Source organism: Copidosoma floridanum, unplaced genomic scaffold (assembly GCF_036245765.1).
Source record: "Copidosoma floridanum isolate Cflo_tuat_1 unplaced genomic scaffold, Cflo_Japanese_pri ptg000030l, whole genome shotgun sequence".
Classification (NCBI taxonomy): Eukaryota; Metazoa; Arthropoda; class Insecta; order Hymenoptera; family Encyrtidae; genus Copidosoma; species Copidosoma floridanum.
The window spans coordinates 15293953-15317397 of NW_028321907.1; the positions used below are offsets into that span (position 1 = coordinate 15293953).

General features: G+C 41.3%; 1 protein-coding gene across 1 annotated transcript in view; it reads left to right on the plus strand.

Moving 5' to 3' along the window:
- Positions 1 to 3483: 3483 nt before the first annotated feature.
- LOC106639663 (rap guanine nucleotide exchange factor 6) overlaps positions 3484 to 23445 on the plus strand; it is a 121999-nt gene continuing 102037 nt past the window's right edge. Inside the window, exons 1-3 of the mRNA XM_089597028.1 lie at positions 3484 to 3877; positions 6351 to 6478; positions 8822 to 8905. Coding sequence (XP_089453154.1) covers positions 3809 to 3877; positions 6351 to 6478; positions 8822 to 8905 — 281 coding nt within the window. The 5' untranslated portion in view covers positions 3484 to 3808. The remainder of the gene's footprint in view (positions 3878 to 6350; positions 6479 to 8821; positions 8906 to 23445) is intronic.

The window sequence follows — 23445 nt, forward strand, 5'->3', positions numbered from 1 at the left end:
GCGACGACGCCGAGTTTGCTCTCGGCTGGAAAACGTGGCTATTTAAAGCGCGGTAGGGAACTGCTTTTCATTGATTTCTCTTTCTTTTTCCCGCCTCTGGGTTGGCGAATAAAAGTCATGGATGAGTAATTTTTTTATTGTTCCAAACATTAATTGGGTTTGATTCCAAAGACATGAACATTTACGTACGGGATGCGTAATACATGCACAGCTCGTACACGATTGAGCAAAATTATCGACACCCATGGTAATTTTCAAGCTGATCGATAAAATGAGACCCAGAGCGAAGTATCTTCTTAATCTAACACAGTCACAGTCGCGTCTTTTGTTTATTTTTTCGTGAGCTTTTAACAATATCGAGCAGTTTCAATTAAATAAACTTACAGCTTACTCGTTAAATCGCCTCTATTGTTTCGACGTAAACTGAAATTTCGTATTTAAATTCATGAAAAAAATGCTACGAATTTTGGAACACGCTTATACAAAGTGCGCCAGCAAAAAATGTGCATTATGGAAAATTTAGCTCCTCTGGCAGAGAATAAAAAGAGGTAAAAGAAAACCCGGTATGACCTTATCTCAGCTCATCGCACACGGGAACGCGTGTAACAACCGATAAGCTCTCGTAACAGCTCGTTCGTATAAATTCGTTGCGAATTTACAGAAATCAAGCCAAAGCACAGATCCAAAACCAGAAAAAATTTCCGACAAGGCTCGAGCGTCGTATGCGATAAAACACGCGGTGGAAAACTATTGTCCTCGCTATATAGGGTCGCCCGATAAGACTGTGGGCAGCAGCACGTAAGCCAAAGAGGGTGCGAGAGGGAGATGGACTCGGTACACAAGCCGCAATGGTCATTTGTCGCGCGATCAATCACAAAGATCGGTATTATGTATCCCGAGCGCATAGAGTTTACCGGCCGGCACGCGCCAACTCTCGCGTAATAATATGCCCACATATACATATACGTGCGCCAGTGTTTCGTAATGGTTGGTGTTAGCATATAGTCGGTCAGAGAGTTCACGCTAGCGGAATATCGACCTTGCGCTCGCAGCGTTTCGCGATCGTGAACACATGCGTGTATTGCACACTATATCGTATATTATGTGCAACACGGGGTATGAGAGTGAAAGATATGGCAAGTAAAACGTGTACCTCGATATACTTATGTGATTTTGTTTTGTACGTTGTTTTTCTATGAAAAGTGTCGCTGGTCTCGAGTGAGCGGCAGCAGCTGCATTTCATTCGCAAAAATGAGTGCTGTAGCAGTGGCTCGACGTTACTTTCATCATGTATACTTTTTTTTTTTCTTTATTGAATCGCTTGCAGGTACGGCTGGAAAAAATCAAATTGCGCGATCACTGTTTAATTTTAACGCAACGACCAGTTGGAGGGAAAAATCGTTGAACGAGGCGTTCTGGAAAACGTTTCGAAGCGAGTCTCTTCTGCCCTCGTCATTTACCGAGAGTGAAAAAAAAAACGCGAAACAGGAGATGGCGAGCGATGTTAAATATAAACCAATGCTCGGTCAGGTTCACGGCCGAGACCGCACACAAGTCAGTCGAAATCCGATAGCGCGCACATTACGTTATATTTATATGCGACGTGGAATTTCACGAGAGGAGCAAAAACATGATATCACGTACGGTACCAAATTTAATGATGTGACGCATGCTAGCAGGGCAGCGTTTTGCGTGCTGCGAAATTCAATAGAATAATACAAGTAGGTACCGAGATGCTCACCTGATGAAATTTCCACGCGGTATATGCACGATATCGACTTGATTTCTGTGTAGTGCGAAACTTGAGCTAAGCAGCCTTTCCGCTGTTCAAAATTCCGCAATCAATAGCCGGTAAGCTCTGGCTCGGCACACAGCTCGAACGTGCGCGCATTCTCGTATAGGTACGATGTCCTCGTGGGTATACATGCACGTTCCATAAGTGCAGCAGCTCCCGGGTATATTGCTGTACGTGTGACGTCACCTATTCAAGGTCGGCTGATGAACTCGCGGGAGAGCGAAACTCGCCCATTCCCTGCCTCCTTCTCTACTCCTCCTCGTCCTTTTTCACCCTCCGGCCCTTCCGCTCTCCTACTAGACTCGCTCTTATATGTACGCGTACATGGCGTATACTCTACAGCGTAAAAGAAACGTTCTTGTATTTTTTTTTAACTTCCGGGGGCAAATGGTTGTAAACGGGATGATGAAGCCGCTCTTTGCTCGCTTAGGTTATTTATTTTTTTTTTCTTCTTCTCATTTTCATCGCACTGACGAGACTTTTCTTCAATTGAAGCAGCTGTAGAGATTCCTCTTGGCATGTCGCGGTTAATATTGACCGTGTCCTTGCCTTTTGCGGACGCACTTTTTTTTTTGACGGAAAATTTTCCCGTCTGCTCGGTACACGGAAAAAAATATATTTCCTTTGATTGCGGTGAACTTACAACTATGGAAAAGCGTTAAAGAGTTTTTTATATTTATAAAAGGTATTTCTCTCTCTCTCTGCATACAAAAGTAAAACTGTAGCGGTGACTTAATGAGTTGGTGCACGCAGTTACTCGAACAAGTTTCGGTTTCTGTTTACTGCGAACTTAATAGACGCTTATAAACTTTAGGTTGTCCCTACTGTTACGAATCCCGATAAAAAATAAACAAGGGTTGGCAAATTTACTGGCAAATAAAAACGCCAATAAAAAACAATGCCGATCAATGCCGCTGCGAGAGCTGCTGTTCGATGTTTACGACGTGAAATTTCCATTACACCGACAATGCTGTCCATCGTCGTGTTTTTTAAACAAAAAGACACCCCGACGACTACCGCATTATAAAAATGCTCTTGTGCACCAGGTATTTCGTTCGCTCCCCTTTAGCCAATCAATATTAAATTACAGCAGACACGCACGCGACAACTGTATATACCGCACTGTATTTATTCGAGGTGAAACATATTATTTCAGTCGTTTTTCGCCGTAGACTGCAATAATTTGTTTGTGTGTGCGTTTCGGGCAGCTCGATTTTAAAATGTCAGGAGTACGAAAAACCCTCGAGCAGAGCTTGTTTTCGTCATCTCAATGTTATGTAGTTTTGGAGCGCGAACTTGCCCCCTCTCGATAAATAGCGGCTAACCATTTTTTCCCCCCCCTCCGAGAAAACTCGGCCAATCAAACTAATTTCGTTCTCTGCGTCTCGCCTCTCGTTCGTTACTAATTAACCCACTCATATACCCTCCTCCCTCGTGCTAACGAACCTATAAAACTCGAAAGAGCGAAGGCAAGAAAAATCGCCAAGCGGAGTGTACGACCGGCAAATAAAAAAAAAAAAAGCCACCCCTCCCTACAAACAGAGTATAGAGAAAAGCACTGAAAGAGCCCTTTCGTTTTTCTCGTTTCAGGTGATCTGCAGCAGCAGCAAGCGGACACAATGTGAAGGAAAAAAAAAAAAAAAAGAAAAAAAAAAAGAGTAGCATCAGAGTGGAAGGACGGAAAGGGAATGAAGCGGGAGACACGGCAAAGTGCAATATGCAGCGTAATGGAAAAAGAGCCTGCAGCCGCAACCATGATCATCACCAATGGCAGGAACGCCGCCGCTTCTGCTGATACAGGTGTGCTCTTTTCTGGAGGGCCCTCGCGACGACACTTGTACACGTATATATATGCGGCTCTCGCTTGTCCATGCGAGCAAATCAAAGAATGATCTCGTAGAGTGAAAGCACACTCTGCTGATCTGCCCTTCCGGTTTCCATAAGTCATTTTTTCTTTACTTTCCACTGCTGGCAGTATACCGGTGTTACCATACACTGTGTGGCGGTACCGCGATGAGCGAGTATCTGGACCCGCACTTCATACGGGCGCTCTGCCGCGATCCCGACAGACGCACGCTCCAGGTTAGTGCTTCTTTTTTTACTTGTTATTTTATTGTAATGCATACAATGATCATGAGAGTGCGTGTAAGAGAGCGGAAGGAGAAAGTGAGCGAACGTGTAATGTGCGTGTGTGTGTATATATATGATGATGAGATGATTGTTGCGGGAGAGGAGGGGAAGAAGAGAGGAAGTGGATAGGAGAGTGCCTGTTATGTGGGAGTGGTGCGTATAATATACTGATATGAGAGTGGTTTCGATCGCGGCGGTGATGTTTTGATTTTTAAAAACAAAAACAGTACACACATACTTACTGTCCGGTACATCGCGTTGCGTAAATGTTACCTCAACCGATTATTTTGGATGGATTTATACAGTGGCGTATTAAAATAACAATGTAGTATACATGAGTATATTATTATATACAGAAATCTTATTGTTGCGGATGAGTTTAACGATGGAAACGAAAATCGTGATGGTCGATTATTCATTGTTTTAGAGGAAAAAAAGAAATTTTTAATTATCGAATTCGGAAGGAGAAGGAAGAGAACGTAATACAGGTTACTTTATGTATGCATACATGTATTGGAGGAGCTGAATGAAAAAATCGTTGGGTATAATATATACGTGTAAGGTTGGGACGGGGCCGAAGAAAGGAGAGAGGCGGAGGAGGAAGACACAAGAGGGACAGGAGGACGTGAGAAAGAGCGTGTGCGAAACTCTCTCTTTTCGCCGTTGATGATGGCGCGATCTGGATTTCATCGCGTATATATTATGAATGTGTACGAATATTATACATGTATGTGCGTACAGGTACCCACGCCTTCCTTTTTTTAATGGGTCCGCGGTGAAATTCCTTTTTGTTCTTTGTTTTTCATTTTTTCCCGATTTAGCTGTACATCTCTCCTTTCCCTCGTGTGCTGAGGTGTGCACTCGTATCGTTACAAGAGAGGAAATTACATACATACGTGGCAGAATACACCTAAAACTTTAGATAAACACAACATTTCATAAATTGGCTGTTCAATAAGTACTTTCAATAAAATAACGTAACTGTTTCTTCCATTTGCATCTTCAGCTCACGTAATTTTCTCTTAAATACGATTAAGCGTATCATGTACCTGGTCGATGCCTCAAACTGTCAACTGAGGCATCAATTTAGGTACATTTCTTCCCTTCAGCCCTTAAAAACAAAATCTCGCACTCCGTGTCCACATATCTGCAGAAAATGGTACAGCTTAGGCGCAATTGAACGCAATACCTGTACACTTATAATGCGTGTGGACCTTTTATTCCCTTCTATATCCTCTTCTTCCTCCTCTCAAGGTCGTCCGGTGGCACGTATGTACTCGTGGCTGAGCCCCTGCCGTGGTCTCCTGCAGCCTGCACACTCGAGCGCTAAAACAAAGGACTGGTATACTGTTCTACATGTATAAAGTATACCTACACCATCCACACACGCAGAGAGGCCGATTTTATCGGTAGGAGCGCCTTGCTTGCAGAAATACTTATTGGAAAATCTCTCCCGACGTATGGTGTTTTGGGATCGTCAGGAATTTTTTTTTTTCCCTTGTGACTGTTAAGTTTCTGGTCTTACGAAACGTGTCACTTTGCTGGACCATTTACTTTTATTCGCAGTCGTACTGAAATGAGTCCGATTCAAATAAAACAAAACACGATCGCTCGCATATAATCCGTCGTGTGACGCAATCCCGTCCCAACCCAACCCATCTCACGGCGCTTCTGCGGACCGATCGAGGCACAGAAGCGTAACAGAAAAGAAGAGTATGAAACAAAGCCTCGTCCAACGTGCTACCGGATCGGCCAAACGAGACAATCGTCATTGCGTAACAATCGTCCCCGTTCCGTGAAAATCTACGTGGAGCTTGCCTCGGCGGTATCCCGTAATTCCCGTACCTATACGTATACATGTACACTCGTGAATCGTCCGCGGTGTAAACTCGTCGAGGTGCAGTATGCAGGCAATGCTGCGCCTCTTCGATCCGTCAGTTTTCGCACGCGACCTCGCGTGACGACGGCTCCTCTGCACTCCCTCCCCGCTACGCTGGTCGTTACTTTTCGAGCACACGAGCTTTCTTATTACCGATTTTTTCGTTCCTTCCTTTTCTTCATTAGCTTCAAGGGTAGTCTTTTGCTCCGATTCTGGGGAAAAAAAGGACACGAGGGTGCATGCGGCTTCCTCGACATTTGGCGAATGAAGCTTTGGGCTACATTATCGCGAACGAGGAGTTGTGCAACTCCAGGGAGCGCCTAACTGATAGAGACAAAAAGCCGCGCAATTGTGCGACCCGCAATTGACGCAAACTCCAAAGAGAGGGCGAGAGGTAACTTGGAAACTTACCCCTCCTCCCTCTGCGGTGCTTCTAACGCAACTTGGCTCCCAGAGCGCATCATCTACTATTTTCTCATTTGGTAGTCTCTATATTTATTTGAAAGCGAAAAAAAAAAAGGGTGAAATTCTCTGGTGTGTCCACAGGATCTGCAGTTCATTTACTATGGCCTACTGGGACTTGAAGCGCTGCGGCCTTGCAGGGACTCGGTGCTGCGCGGCCTCTGCAAGACAGTGCGCTACGAGAAGCATCACGCCAACCACGTGCTGTACTAGTGAGTATATACATCTATACGTTTAGTAATTTTTTGATTGAAGGGGGTGGGGTCTGATATTTCAAAGGCTCTTTCGTCCTTTATTCGAGCTTGTATTCTATTGGTCGGTATTTTTTTTAATTCAATTAGAGGTTTTCGTTTATGTGGTAAATTTGTTGTGTATGTATAGTTTGAAGCTTAGTATTTAATGATTTAACTGCAATTTAAGTGAGTTAACGTAACGAGGCGTCATTATCGCCAAACTTTCACCTAATCTCAATTATATGTTTGGAAAAAAAGTCGACCTACCGACCGATTTTCTTGGCAAATTGTATTTTGCAACAAAGTCGTCGAAAACAATTAGTTGCGAAATTACGTAAGCCCAAAAATTGCTTCGGAAAAAGGCACGCCTTGTTACCTCGTAAAATTCGCTAAACAACGATTTTTCGGTGGACAATTTGCCGTAATGACGCGCTGCCGCTTATTTCTCAATTGCGCGCCTCGATGGGAATACCGAAACTTATTACATAAACAAAGACACGCGGATAATGAGACGAGGAAGATATTAAGTGCGTAATGTTATCCGTTGTACTACTTATATATTACCGACGTCGAAGCGAAGAGAGGAAGAGGAGAGAGTTAACGACGACGCTGGAGAAACTCGTCTCCCACAGGCGGAGAAATATGTAGCAACGCTTGAAAAGACGACTGATGTTTTTTTTTTTTTTTTTTTAAACAAAAGTACTCATGACAGGCTCGATTATGTATGATGGAGTTATGTAACGCCAACTTTTGCCATAGCCGAGTGGAAGTAAAGCCAACCAGCTTCATCTCACTTTGGCTGAGAGACCTAAAATTTGTCTTGATGAACTATTCGTTTACACATCCCAAGGTACGAGGGAAATGAAATTCCAAAAACGATTCATCAAAAAGATCGAACAGAACGAGTTTCATTCAGATTTCCCATCTCGCTGCGAAAAAATCTTCTTTCCTCGCGTACAATCAGCCACATCTAAATTTATCCGCGCGAAAGCGTTTTCGCAATAAAACAGCGAATCATGCGGCGTTGAGAAATATCGGGAAAATAAACAACGGCGCGAAAAAAAACGAAGAAGCACTTTCCATCAAAAACACGTCAAGAGCACGTGGCTTTGATGCAACCCCCGCTTGCATAGGTCTGCATTTGGCGCAGTTTCACAGTAGATACAGCCCTCCTATGGTAAGGCACAGTCGCGGTAAATACCGCGTTTACTGGCTTACCGACGCGCCGATGACTTACCCTCCGACGTTACGTTATCCACGTGTAGTTTTCATTCAAACCAACAATAGACTTTTCCAGTCTCTACCCTATCCACTTACTCCATCCCCTGCAAATCAATAACGAATGCCAAATCCACCAATTCCTGAAACTCACCTCCCCCATCAAAACCCCTCTGAACTCCTACACTTCTATAGACCATCGTAAACTTTCAACAGACATACAGGTATATTGCTCTCGACCGCATCAAACGTACTATACATATACCTATACAGAACTTGCGAGAAGACGCGGATGAATGAAAATTCCTCGAGCATGATTCAGCAGCCGAGCAATTGTAATAATCAACCGTGAACAAGCTGCATCGGAGAAAGAGATTCCGTCGCGTCCGCGCGCGACTTCTCGGAAGCGTAGCTACGACCAGCTCTGTACATATAATAATATATAGAATGTACATCCGCAGCTGTTCAGGCTCTCGGTATCGCGATAGAAACTACTCGGGCTTCCGCTCCTCGTGCACTTGTACTTGTTGGTACTCGTGGACGTAACGGATCGTATTCCTCTCGCGTTTACGAGGAAAGTCCGGAAAATGAAATAATAAGTCACATTGAGCCCATCAAAGAGCAGATGATGAGTTGGATACGTGACATTTTTGTTCATAAATCGTTATGGAAAATCGGCCATCCGCTAGTATCAGGTTTCCACACCCAATTCGTTCGTTCATTGATGTTCCTATGCGCGTTTGCATAATCGTTAATTGCCCTGCTGACACTTGATGAGTTTGTTTCATCCATGTTGGGGGTGCGACTTTTTTTTCCTTCCACAATATATGTACATTTGTGCAAAAGTTAGGTTTTCTGATCCCAAATATAATTTATAATACATATAATTATGCTCTCTAAAGTTGAAACAGTCAAATTTTACTGTAAATCAGTAATTATTGTATTAAGTAAATGACTTTTTACTTATAATTAGTAAATATTGACTAATTCGACTGATCTAACTTTAGAGGGTGCAAGAAAATATAAATGTATGTTGAATAGTTGAAAAACGTATAAAATAAGGCAATGAATCTTTTAAAACGGTAAATATTGTTTTTCCCTTAGCACCGGGGAGCTGGCGACCTGCTGGTACATCCTATTGTCGGGCTCAGTGTTCATCGACGGCTCGATGTTTCTGCCTAGGTCAAGGTAAGCCACGCGTTTGTTTCATCGAATTTGAATACAATAGCAGCGAGTGCAATCGCAACAGCTCCGACCGTACACAGCAGCATTTGAGCAGCTACTACCCTGCTGCGGGTACAGTTTTATCTCTTTGCACGTGGTAGTGGCACTCGAGGTGTCCAGTTGTAGTATAGAAGGGGGTCTAGACCCTCGAGGAAGCAAAAAAAATTGCAAGGATGATGGAGATCTGTGAAAAAACCTTGATATAAACAGGAGAAAGGAAGATTTTATTTTACAAGCAGTACAGCCTCGCTCTTACGCATAGAGTTGACGTTTCATTTCGCACACAGACTGATGTTTATTTATTCAATGCGACGCTATACGCGCGCAAACACGACGAATCGTCTTCGTCGTTGTTTCAAGGATTGACAGATGCTTGATGCGACGAGCCCCTCGTTTTTTGCATACACGCGAATATTCATTATTACATGGATGAAATTATTTTTATGCTCGAAAAATAGTAGTAGTAAGTAGAATGCAGGCTTGCCGATGAACTCTGAAAATCATAAATCTCGACGAGTTCATCGAACTTACCTACTGTATAATCGATGGTACAGCTATAGAGTTGCAGTTCAATGCATTTCTCGTCAGTTGTACTTAGCTCCTTTTCATTGCGTTCTGGCTATGACGAGAGTACTCACAAGATGTGCCGCGATTAGATTTTTACCTTCTCTCTCTCTCTGCTGACGTTTATCTCTGTACAACATACACGAGCAGCGAGAGGCTTTACGATCCTTTGCCTAATGGAAGAAAATTTTTTATGGGCACCTGGAAGACACGGCGCGCGGACAGTGGTGGAGAAAAGTTTTTGTGCATTTTTTTTCCTCTCTCTCTCTCTCTGTGGTTTTTACAGGGAGTTGCTTAGAAAGAAACGTAATTGTTGGCGTTCGGGGTATCAGCGAGAGAGAGAGAGCGAGCTATAAATATATTTACTGCTCAAGCGTCACCCGAGAAATTCACGCGGTCAATTGCCTTCGTTTGTTGTTGTGCTGTGTTGCATACTTTGGGCTTTTATGGAGACGCTGCCGATGCCGTTGCCTTGTGATTATAATTTTTTTTTTTTTTTTTTTTCATTCTCTGTAAGATAAAGTGTGGCACTGCAATTTTGCGACGAGCTTTTGAAGGTGTGGTAGAGATGTTACGCAATTTTTTTTAGTTTAAAAAAAGGTCCTTTTTTATGAATGGATGTGAGTAAGCAGAGATAATCGAACATGGGATTTCGAGGGTGCATTGAGGTTTTAGATTTATTTTCTAGAAACTACTGATACTTTATTGGCTTTTACTGGGTTAACGACGCGAAATCGCCGCGATTCTGTTTTCAGAGCAGGTTTTCCTATCGATGATTCGTGGCCGCGTTATTTTCTGGACAGAAAATTATAACTTTTACTTTTTTTGTTGTAAATTGTAAAGACAAAAAGTTTAATTGTGATTAAAAATAACACTTTCCAAACAATTCCAACTCTAGAAAGTTGACGACGCATTATTATCATAGTTTGAAATATCTCCAGCTGATTGAGGTAAAATTATGATTAATATCATGTTCAATTTCGTATACATACGATCTGTCGATCTGCATCGCTGGCAGTACCTGTCGGATATACAAATGATTTGTTGAAGACACAATGATGGAAGGATGGGGTATATCGTTTTCCAATAATGAATGGGATTGGCATTGGCTACACATTTTTTAACATATTTGGTCCGTCAGGTATTTTATCGAAAGACATTTAACGACCTATTCTTTTTATCTTTTTTTTTTGCTTAAACAAAAACAAGCAACTGTAACGCGTTATATCTCCGTCATTTTTTGGTTAATGTCAAAAAATAAAAAAAATATACCTTCCATATATTTTAACGATCTACCTGACGGGTTTAATGGACATAAAAAATTTTTTTGTTTTGCATCCTGCACCCTATTGACGTCGAACGATCACGTGGCCTCGGGACGCACGAGTATGCGTGGCAGCGATCGAAGACATACATATTTCCTACGAGCATGTGAACGACAAAAAGCGGATGATTGTAACGAAACGTGATACCGACACGTGATTTTGGGGTGAAACGTGATGCTACCTCCATAAAACTGCAATGGTTTGTTCAATTATAAGTTTACGTAAGGATGATTTTAAAAAGTTCAAGTCTTCAGTGACGATAACATCCATGCAATAATATTACAATGAAATTAATCCAGCATACAAGTATTAAACAACCAAGACACGCGACTCCTGAAACAGTGAGCTGATCACGCGTTCCTGGAACAAAGGTCCTGATTTCGCTCCCACACACGCCACATCTCTCCGCCTCCTCGTCGTCTGTTTGATTCCTCTTTCTCTTGAGCCTTCAAGCGTTCATCAGCGCAACAGACTAACGCTGCACGCACTGCAGCCGTCAGCGAGTCAGTTGAGATGAACTAAACTCAAGAAGTTGAAGGATGGGATCAAACGTCCCTGATAATATACACACGTGGAGAAGAATATACGTGTAGCAAAGACGGCATATCCAGAGTGTGTGTGCACGGATAAGTAAAAGCGAAGCAAAGTAAAGGGATTGTATATACATATGCTGCGTGTACGTTATACTCTTGACGATGTGTATTGCAAGTGGGAGACGAAGAAGGAGAGGATAATGAGCGTGAGAAGCAAGTAGACGGGGACGACGCGATTAGAAACGCGCGAGGAGGTGCGAGTATAATAATACACGAGTGGTAAAGGTGGTATAAGGGGACAGAGGAAATTGCACGCGCACACGTTAGAGGGAGATTCGGTATATTAGACTTGGGCGTCATTTTTATGGGAAATAAAGAGGGTACGGAAAAGTAAAGAGCTGTTGGCAGGGATCATTTATTGTTGTCTGGTGTGTGATTTTATTCTGTGCTAATGGATTCGCGAAACTTGGTATCGAAGGGGTTTTCTTTGTTGTAGCTTTGCTAGTGCGTTGACTCGTCTTTGTGTACAAATGCTATGAGGTAATATTATATACTCATGGAGGATGTGTAAAAAAAAAAAGTAAAGAACGAGAAGAGCGTTAAGTGCAGAGTTGAAATTTTTTGGAAATTATAAGGTGCCTCGGCCATTGATTGGCCACGCGTTTCGAATTTTCTCATCCTGAAGCATCAGTCCTCGCGTTTTTTTTTTTCCTTCTTCCCAATGTCTTGTTTCGCCCTCTACTTATTTATTTTCTTCGTCGCAGATTGCGCGCGCCACTCTGATGTGGTTTCTCGACTTTTTGCGGGGCATTGTTCCGAGCTAAATTTAGCTTCTACGAACGAAAATTTCTTTTTTTTCTCATACTCTGTGTGTCGAAAAGAAAGTAGCTACATTTTACAACATACTCGTTTACATCCAGGTGATTTTTTTTAAATTTTGGTTCCCACGAATTTATGACTATAGAGTAGTTTCAACTATTACCGTATTTACAAATGGGTTTTTTTCGTCACCATATATATTGTCTTATCTCAGTCAAAGAAGTATGGGCAGTTTTGTTTGGTCCTGTTTTTCTTCTAAAAATCGAGCAAGGTTGGTGCAAGTAAAAGCTTTTGCAGCGCTGGAATTCTCTCCATTTTCGAAAAACTGCAGGAATGTAACTATATAGCAGCCAAAGCTTTTAACAACATTCAGCGAGAAGTTCGAGTTGTACAGCAGCGAGAACACGTACCAGATTTTTTTTGTTTTTTTTTTTTGCCCAACAATGCGTCACGGGCCGTATTTCACCCTCGTCCTTCCTCTCTCGCTCTGGCCTTTTACCGAGGCTTGTAAAAAACCCGGAATTCGTTTCACATAATTTTGAAAATTGAATAAATACAAAAACCGCCATAATAGTTCAATCAAGAAGTTTTCTATGTACAAATGTCTCGTTTAACAAACCGAAACTATACAAGATGCCTAAAAAGATGGAGAATAGCACTGAAGTAAACTGTCCCAAATCAAAGAACTATTGGTCTACAACTGCAAGCTTGCACCTTATCTCAGATACCATTGTACCTAATCAATCTTCATCTGCCCGATGATACATCATTTTAGCAACTGCGGCAGAGCAGCATAGTTGTGAGATTATAGAACTTGCAACGCAACAATATATTCTTTCGACACTCCCGTCCCACACGCGCGCGCACACGAGCGCACAACCACACCGACGTGCCGCGAGAGAGAAAATGCACGCGCGGAGCCCTCCGATCTCACAGCAGAATAAAATTCCATTCACCGACATCAACCGCGACGTATATATATAGCAGCTCGTATATCTGCACTCTGCGTGTATAGGTATGCATGCTATGTATATATACAGATATAATTACCTTGCTTTCTTGCTCGCCCATCCACTACTACCACCGCGCATGCACCAAGCATCCAAGAGCTCACGTATACGGGTATATAGTGTATCTACAATAGTGAGAGTCCAACCAGCCGGCAGCACCAGCGACGCTGGATCCCACAGAGAAGAGGGAGGGCTCCCCGCGCGAGATAGCGAACGGAGAACACAGTTACGCGCGCCGAGCGCCCGGGCGACGTTCGCCTGTTGTTCTGTCCTGTGCTGATTTTCCTCGCTATCTCGTATCACGGCCGATTTTCCCAGCTATGTAACACTGTTCAGCCGAGCTTTTTCTACTTGTGAAAAATATGGCACTTTATCGATTGTACACGGTGCAGTGCGTGTGATTTTTGCCCTTCTCTCGCTCCTCGAGAGTCGCAGTCGGGTGATTCATAAAGTCGATCCGTGCAAGTACGCGTACGTGTTACAGACGAGCTTATTGTTACCCAGTTATGCACTGCAGGCGATAACGCTCGAGTGGGATACTTTTTCACCTTGGTCTACAAATCTTTTGGACTTTCAGGTTTTTTTTTTTTTTAAGGATACCCTCTATACGCTCTGTCAAACGATCGTGGCGATGGAAAAGTGTTGCCGTGTTCAGAGTAATAGCTTCCATACCGATCTTTAGTCGTAACCGATACTAGGATCTAGAGTTTTGTTGATCGGCGTAGACGACGATCGTAGAGCAGCACATATTATACACCACGGACCGTATTCGCGCTTTCACTCGCGCCTCGAAATTAAACAGTGAGTTACTTTGTGCGACTAGTGTGCAGCAACTGAGGTGAAAACGGCCGTACGTGTATAGCTTGTTTGGGCTCGTCGAGACTTTCTTCGCTCATTTTTTTTTTTCTCTCTGTGTGAACCCAGGGGATATAGTAACTTTAACCGACGAGCGACCGACGAGCACAGGTGCCGCACGTGCTGACGAGGATATATTAGTTGCAGCGATCGAAGACACCGATCTACTTTGGAAAGCTCAAGTTCTCGGATACCCAACCGGTTGTTCTAGTACACCATAGGTGGACGCTCGATGAAGTTTCTGATCCTTTAGAGTATCGGAGAAATAAAAAAAAAAAAAAAAAAAAAAAAAAAAAACTAGTAGTGTACTGTACACCTACCGATCACCGAACGGAAGCGTGACTCGTCCGGCGAACAGGAAAAGCGTCGTGGGCGCTCGATCGTTCTCCGAGTAGTGTGAGAAAGAAAACAAGAAGGAAAGCTCGACGCCAAGAATGCCAATGAAGAAGTAGCGGCAGTCGTAGTAGGAGGGAATCGCCAAGAGAGAAAAAGACAAGATATCCGCAAGCTAGTGTAGTAAGTGCGTCTGTGTGTGTGTGCACCAATACGTACGAGTGACTGTGTTTTTGTAAGTATATATAGCCGTGCTTGTGTCGTCGCTGACTTGAAGACAGAATATATATAGGCTCGGTCTTACGCGCGTATCTAGCTCGCGTATAGAGGATATTACGTAGAGGTAATAGCTCGGGCTCCGATAGAAGGAAGAAAAGAGGAAAAAGGAAGCAGAGTAGGAAAGCGGAGCCGGCAAACTGGATGCCACGGACGGTGCCCCGCTGCCCCCGCCCCCGCCGCCGCCCGACATCACTGTCACTCAGGATGACCGGTAAGGACGAAGAAAAACGAGCACTGACTCCCCCTCTCTCTGATTTTTTTTTTTTTTATATATATTTTTTTTTTCCTCCTCCTCTCGTCTTCTGTATACCTCCTACATCGCAATCTTTCGTATATTATACGTGTATACACGTAGAAGCGCACTCTGTACAGTAAGTCGTTTGCCATGATTTTCTTTTTTTTTTCTCCGCTGCCTCCGTCTATTCATTTTCTGCCGAGGCGTGATTTCGCGACTCGCTCTCGACGTGGGAAATATGCTCGGGCGCGTCGGGTTTCCTTTGATTATTTTTTCCTCTCCTTTTGGCTGGTTGTAATGAAAGAGCCGCGGCGGCCGCGCTGCATCTACATGTATCCGATGCGAATCGCTCGCTCGATCTTATTTACCATTGGCGTTTTTTACTTTGTTCATCCTACGTTCATCGGTTGGAAAAATCATGAACCATCAAGGGTACACGTTTGAATTGATGCAAAAAATAATAAATTACCCAACCGCCCACGTTTGGTCAAAATTTGTTAAAATTTTTCCGCTCGAAAAACCCCTGTCTTGCTTCAAAGCTTTAAAATTCATTAGTGAAAATGTACACGGCATATATACATTGTCCATTATTAACATTGCGAATGCCAACTCAAATCGAAACTCGCTAGGTTGTAAAACCCGCGCGTGCATCACACATCCCGAAAAGCGCCGACGTAAGCAGCTTACTCGTCGACGCGTACATGCACGCGTGTGTAACTGACCTGTGCTCCTGCAATAACGCACATGCCCACGCGCCGGCTCAAATTGTACCATACACATGCATGTTAAAAACGAGATCAGTCCAAAGCTCCAACCGCGCCCATGCCCTGCATGCGCATATACTTTCTGTGACGCACTACATAAGCATATTAGTCCTCCACTTTTATCATCAGCTGCGCTCCTCTCCGTTGGTCATCTTCCTCGTCTGTACGCGTACATCCCTTCGCGTGGGTGTACTGGTCCAGTACTTTTCATACAATATCCCTGCTTATTCTACATTCAATTATTAATCCATACACTGCTAGTTTGTCTCCGTAATAGAGAGGTGGATCCACATTTTTCAGAATATGTCAGCTGGTACTGCAAACATGAGCATGTATTTGTAAAATCAAACATAGGAGACTGGTATACGAACAATTTGACGTAAGATGTTGCTAAAGGATTTTTAAAGTAGTTTAAGTACCCGTTCAAGTAAATCAAAATTATTTTATGCCCATTCGTGGGAGACTTTGTTTTTTTCCGCTGAGAAACCTTGATCCCCGCACTACTCTTTCCACGGACAATCTTATCGAGCGAACAGCGATTTTTTTTTTTTTATCGTCACTGCACTCTATATCGTAATAGAAGAAGAGCTGGCTTACGTTTATTTATACTCCCTTTACATTCCGCTGCAGTAGCGCTCTGCAAAGGTCAGCTTGTATACGAGGTACAGTGTTTTTTTTTTTTTTTTTTTTACGGGTGGCCAACGTACACTTTTTTTTTTCAATAACGCTCTCTTCCAACGTACTACGGATGAAATTTGCTATTTTTTAATTAAACGAACCTTGTAAGCTCAAAGGCCCCTAATTGCGTTTGTCACGAACAAGCAAACAAAGTTTTCGGCCCCTGCAGCGAGCGACTCGCAACAGTAAACCTGTAATTTTTTTTTTATTTCTCTCAAGCTCGCTAACAATTTCGTTTAATCATCCCGATTCATCGCTCGCAAGAAAGGGCTGGAGTGCGTGCACTTGCGTATATTATATTTATGCGCATAAAAGTATAAATATAGAAACTAGACTTTGGATACGAGTCTATTTATCAGGGAGCTGTTTTTTCCCACGGCTAATAGAAATCAGCTCGCGTGTGTATAACACCCACAACTGGCGTCGCAACATTCGACAGGATCGTGGTTTTTTTTTACACTAGAACAAAAGGGGCGATCAGAAAGTCGTAAATCCATTCGCGATATTGTGAATTGTGTTTTAGTTGCTCTTCGGTAATAATAAGGCTCGAAATTTACGCAGAACGAGTTCAAAATTTCGTTTTTTACGATGGTTTTTGGCTCATACGTGAAAACGTGAGTTTAGGTGAGTGTTGAAAATAAAATTTTTTTTAAGGAGACAGGAACTACATGACTCTTGTTTGAAGTAAAAGCCACTGTGCGAGCGAGCGACTTTTTTCGTCTCCAATGAGGGGGATCTAGGTATTGTCGTTGTATACGTAAGACTACGTTTTTTAAGAGGCTTACTTGTATGAATCAGATTTTTTACCCTATTAAAGGACTCGGCGCGTAGTCTCAGATCGTTTTCGTTATAATACTTTGAAAATGAGTCTTCGGGACTATTTCAAGTGCCACTTAAAGAAATTTTGATCCGCCTTGCTTTACAACTATAGTTTTAGTTTTCTATTTTTACGAATCTCTGTCCCTAGAAAAAAAAATGTTATGCATACACTTTTCCCGGTGACAGCTAGGTTTTGCGTAACGCTGATAAATTCGTTTGATTGCATCGATTTTAATGGACGTGACATAATACGGAACAGATTTTTTTTTGCAAGCGAATTCGTACACACGTTTTTATGGAAACAGTTATAAATTTAATCCTGTACGACCGCTCATACTAAAGCAAATCATTACACGGATCTCTCGCGAAAACCACCGAAATCAATACAACCGCACGTGGCCTTGTATCATCGCTAATACGTCATCGATAAACTAAGACTGCGCACACACGTAACAAGAAAAAGAAAAAAAGCACCCGCCCAAACTTTCCGCAACCTCGCATCTCCCGCTCATAACTCCATTATGGATTGGTCTGTAACTTTTCTCTGGTTTTCCAACCCCTTGCGCCTCTAAACTTCCGTCTTCCATTATCTGCCAACTTCGATATTACGTACACGCTCCAATATTGCTCGAGACGTATTTGCGTCGCACATGAACATTAATTTCACGGTTGGCATTTTTTACGTTTGAAGTGAAGTGGCCACAAAGTAAACATCTTAACTCCAAATTAATAAGATATGTTATTGTAATCATCTATTTGTTTGCTTGTTCGAAATTTAACGGCACTTTGCATTAAATTACACTCCACCTTTCAACTATTGGGTATATATCTCGTTTCTCTTTATACCACGTACTGCCGTTAAAAGAAACATCAACGCTTGGTGTGTATTTGTCGCCTGTCTACGAGTATTACGCTAAAGTCCTTGTGACACGTCGAAGGAGGAAAAACGAGCTTCAGACTAGAAAGGGAGAAAATTAACATTTTACACATGTTGCTGGTGTGTACGTGCGTTTACAAAACGATGAAGAGGAGAGGGATGTGACGCAGCGTGACTGTCGGTATTGCTATTATTATTTTTGTTATGCATGCAAATTGACCCCGCAAGAAGTGAGTTCAGTTAGGTGGTGCGTGGTGTGGTTTGGCCTCTCTGTTAGTGGTTGAAAAACATAGATGGAGGCGCCGTCCTTCGAGTTCTACAGGATTATGATGCTGTTTTAATGTTGCGTTTTGGAAAGTAATTTAATGGATTGTGTAGTGGTTTTTTGTCAAATTCACCCGTTGTCAATGCATCTTTCGTGTGATGGGGTATACATACAGAAGAGAAAAGACAACGGAAATCTGTGCAACAGCTATTTTTGCAACTAGTTCGTGCAAAACGATTGTATATACGCAAGCTCTTGGAGCGTTAAGTGGAGGTTTTTCCTCAAGCATTAATAAAAATCTTGGATGGCAAGCAATAAAAATCTTTAGAGGAGATATTTCACGGAGACCTTCGTAACAGCTCAACTGTACGAGGACACCCACATACATTATATTTATACTAAAACGATTTCAACAAAAAATCGACCTTTATCGGGGACGCAAGTAAGAACCCCTACTTATGTTCGTATAAATAATACGTGTATTACAGCTTACAATTAATGCGGTTTCCTAAAACTTTCCTTCGCTCGTGCCCTTCGTCAAATTCAGCCCCAATTTCCCCTCGGCTGTACATGAAATCCATCAATGGAATTGTTTGCTCTCGCTTTTCGTTTCCCGTGCAGTTTACTTCTGTTGCTCCCCCACAAAGAAAGTTTCACCGTCGAGCTTACGGTGTAGTTATGTTTGTTCGTAAATAGCGCGATGAAGGGAAAAGCTCGTGCCGAGCTTTCGGACTTCTCTTTCTCTTGTTTTTCCCTCCACGTTTAAAATCACCTTGGAGTAAGCACAACACCGGAAACTCTTACATAAAATAGCCAATACTTTGCGCCTAGGCAACAAGTGCACTTACTACCTTTGTGACGAAATTGTGTACTTCGATGTCCATTATTATTTTAAGTAACGTAAAGTTTACACGCTTAAGACACACATTGATTCTATACATAAAAAAGCTGCATGCCCCACGAAATAATCTAATATGTAAGTTGTATTATACTTATACTCTAACTTGTACATTTCTATGAGTGAATTTCCTCACAAAATAGATGATTTTTCTTTTGTATAAAGGAGAAAAACTCCCTCTAAGCAAGAAAAAATTCTCTCAACCGCGAGAAATTGCTCTCTCGATTATTGTTGGACAGTTTGACTCGTAAAATACTTTTTTTTTTTTTTTTTTTAATTTATTAAGCCGTTAAGACCGAAGTCCAATAGGCCAAAAGATACAAGATTTATACAATATACAAAATTATTAATTTAATTTACACATCTTAAACGTAAGAATTATACACTATTTCGCTATACAAGAAAACACATCAGTTGAGTAGCACTTTGTTAAATATTGACATTGCAAGTATTAAGAAAGGAACATACGCACAGACAGGCATCTATTTTAGGTTCCGTTACAATGCTTTCGATGTTCAGTGGTGGGTAGAGTTTTATTATTCTGAGTTTGCGGATCATTTCCTCTCTTTGTGTATCGTATAGAGGGCAGTTCCATAGAATGTGGTTTATGTCCTCCTGTTCAGCTCCACAATTGCACTTGGCATCATTTAGGATATTTACTCTAGTGAGTGAGGCAGCTAAGTTATAGTGGTTGCAACGTATGCGATTTATGGTAACTGTTATTTTTCTGCTGAGGTTGAGATTATAAAACCATGATTTATTTCTCTTTTTGAAGTAGTTTTCAAAGTAGTATTTGCCAGTAGTAAGGGGAGGGCTGGAGATCGTATTGAAAGTATTTAGTCTGGCTTCTTTCTTAAAGAATTCGAAAAAGTCTGAGAAGGGGATCTGAGGATGAATCACATTTTCAGATAGACCAGCTAGTTTGGCAGCTGAGTCAGCCAGTTCATTACCAGAAATACCGATATGAGACGGAATCCAGAAGAATTTGATTCGGCAGCCGTTTGAATTTTTATTAAATAGAAAAACTTTATTTTTAATGTCAAGAATATAGGGGTTGGTTTTAATACTATATTTTGTAGAGGATAAGGCTTCAAGTGCGCTTAGAGAGTCAGTAAAAAGGGAAATGTTCTCATCTAAGTGGTCGAGAGCGATGTCTAGGGCGTCCTTAATTGCAATACATTCAGCAGTGAAAATTGAGGTTTGTGGGTGGAGTTTCCGACTGGTTTGTAGGTTGAGACTTGGACAGATACAGGCTGAACCAACGTTCGTTTTAGACTTACTACCGTCAGAAAAAATATTGAGGGTTTGGTTTTTTGAAGAGAATTCGATGAACAGATCGTTGGGGGAGTCAGAATTTTCAAGTATTTTTCCAAAGCTTGAGTTAAAATCAATTGATGTAAGGAGTGTTTGGTAATCATGTTCATACAAGCAAGGATTGTTAAAACTAAGAATGTTGTTTGAAATCCTGTCAACTTTTTTGGTACAGATTTGTAGAACTTTATTTGAAAAAGAGTTGTTTTTCTGCAAAACATTTTTGTGACATTTTAATGAGGCAAGGGTAAGCGAGGATTGACACGAATAAGATTTTGTTATAAAACGACAGCCTAACTGGATAGAGCGATCCATAATACTTGTTAAAGAAGATTCAGCTAGTAAAATATTAGTCGGGGTGGTTATGCGATAGCCAAGAGCTATACGAATAGCTTGATACTGAATTTTTTCTATTTTATTAATTAGAGTGGGGGATGTATTAAGATAAATAATACTGCCGTAGTCGATAATAGGTCTGATAAAACTTTTGTACAGAGTAAGGAGTGTCTGTGGGTCTGAGCCCCACCAAGTTCCACAGAGATATTTTAGAATGTTCATAGCTTTAAAGCACTTTTTTTGAACGTTTTCAATATGTGAAAGAAAGGTAAGTCTGTAATCTAGAGTGATACCCAAAAATCGAACTGAAGAGCTGGAGGGGATTGAAATATTTCCTATTCTGATATGCGTGTTTCCAGGAGTTATCGTTTTTCTGTTGAAGTGAAGGAACCCAGTCTTGGGTAGAGAGAGGTGCAACCCAATTTTAAGTAAATTATTTTTTATTCTTTCCGCTGAGTTACCTATGATTTTAGAGGCCCATTTAACAGACGAGAATTTAATATAGATGGCCAAGTCATCCGCGAATTGGGATATTTTGACATTTTTAGGAAGATTTTCAGTTATGTCTTTTGTAGCTAGAGTGTACAGAAGTGGACTAAGGACCCCTCCCTGTGGGAGTCCCTTGTGCAAGGTTCTGGGGGAATCCATATTGACTTCAGAGTAAATATATCTTCCATTAGTGATAAAATTAACAAAAAAGACGAGGTTAGATGGACAGCCCAATTCCGATAGTTTACTGCAAAGAGTGTCAATGTTAATGTTGTCAAAGGCTCCAGTGACATCTAGAAATACAGCTAGAACTTGTTTTTTTTCCGCAAAGGCCTCTTCAACTTTTAATACGAGTTGCGTTACATTGTCTAAACACGATTTCCCCTTGCGGAAGCCATTTTGTGAAGGAGGAATCAGATTATTGTATTCTGCCCACCACTGAAGCCTAGATTTCAAAATAGTTTCAAATAATTTACACGAACAAGATGTTAATGCTATTGGTCGGAGGCTAGCTCCATCAGCTTTGGGTATGAAGTGGACGTATGAATTTTTCCAGGATAGAGGGTACTGATTTTTGCTAAACATTTCGTTAAATATATCTAAGAGAATTAGTTTAAATTTTGTTGGTAGGTTTTTAATAGTTTCAAAATCAATACCATCTAGACCTGGGGCAGAATCGGAATTTTTAGTTTCAAGAGCGACATTAAACTCAAGAAAAGTAAAAGGGGCTGAAAGAAACTGATTGATAGGGCAGGTGGGCGTAGGTGAGGGAGTAAAGGAGTCATTGACCAGAGGAGCAAGCTTGTTAAGAGCTTCGTTGACGAGATCCTGATGATTCAAGTTAGATTCAACGTGTTTAGGTTTAATTTTGACCCAACTGTTTTTAAAAATTTTACACTGATTCCATACATACGTAGGATTTGTCTTAAAATTAATAGATTCCGCAAATCGTTTGAAAGAGTCTTTTTTCTTTTGCTTGAGAGTTTTTTTGGCGATAGCACAAGTTTTTTTATAGTCAATAAGATCGAATAATTTACCAGAGTATTGCCATTTTTTAAAGGCCGCTTTTCTTAGTCTAAGAACTTTGTTGCACTCTTCGTCCCACCACTTAACCGGGTTGTGACCGCTTTTTTTGTTTTTGGTGAATTTATAATTTGCATTGCATTGAGGGGTAGAAGATACAAGCGCGTCAACGATATTTTGAAAGAAAAAATCATACTTGGCATTAGGGGAAAGTTTATCGTAGTAAGTTGTTAAAAACTTCAAATAAGTATCTTCTACCTTTTCAATGAATATATTCCAGTTAGTTTTTTTAGATTTTAATTTAAAAGTTTTTTTCTTGTATTCACATTTTTCGACGCTTATATCAATATAAAAAGGAAAATGACCTGTACCACACGTCTCGTCATTTACTGAAAAGTTTACTTTATCTGAGAAATTGAGAGAAGTGAGTATGAGATCGATGTTAGATTTGTTATTGTTGTAGGAATTCACGTAGGAATACGTCGACGTGTTATGGATTTGCAAATTATAGAATTCGATAGATTTTGATAGAAAGGCTCCGTTTACATCGGTACGAACGCAATTCCAGTCTTTGTTATGAGCATTGAAGTCGCCTATAAATAAGGTATTTGAATTTTGGTTGATATTAGAAAAAATTATATCCCATTCATTTTGGGTTAAAGTGATTCCCGGAGCTCTGTAGCATACAAGTATATCAAAGACTGGATTTGTGTTATTTATAGTTATACCACAAATTTCTGTTGAATCCACAGGAGAGGCGATATTCACGATTTCTTTATAGCACAGATTGTTACGAATGATGAGGATGATTCCGCCACCTTTACAACGAGTCCTGTCTTTTCTGTAGGTTAGATAGCCAGGAAAGTTAATATTGTCACTTTTAGTCAGCCAAGATTCAACGAATATGAGAATGTCATATTTTTTATACACACACTGAATTTCTTCAATTTTATTTCTGAGGCTACCACAGTTCCAATAAAAAATTTTCAAATCACGTTGAACGATGTTGTAAGAGTTATTCATTTTTTTTTTTTTTTTTTTTTATAAATATGTATATATAAATAAATTAAAAATTAGCCAAGCTCCTCACA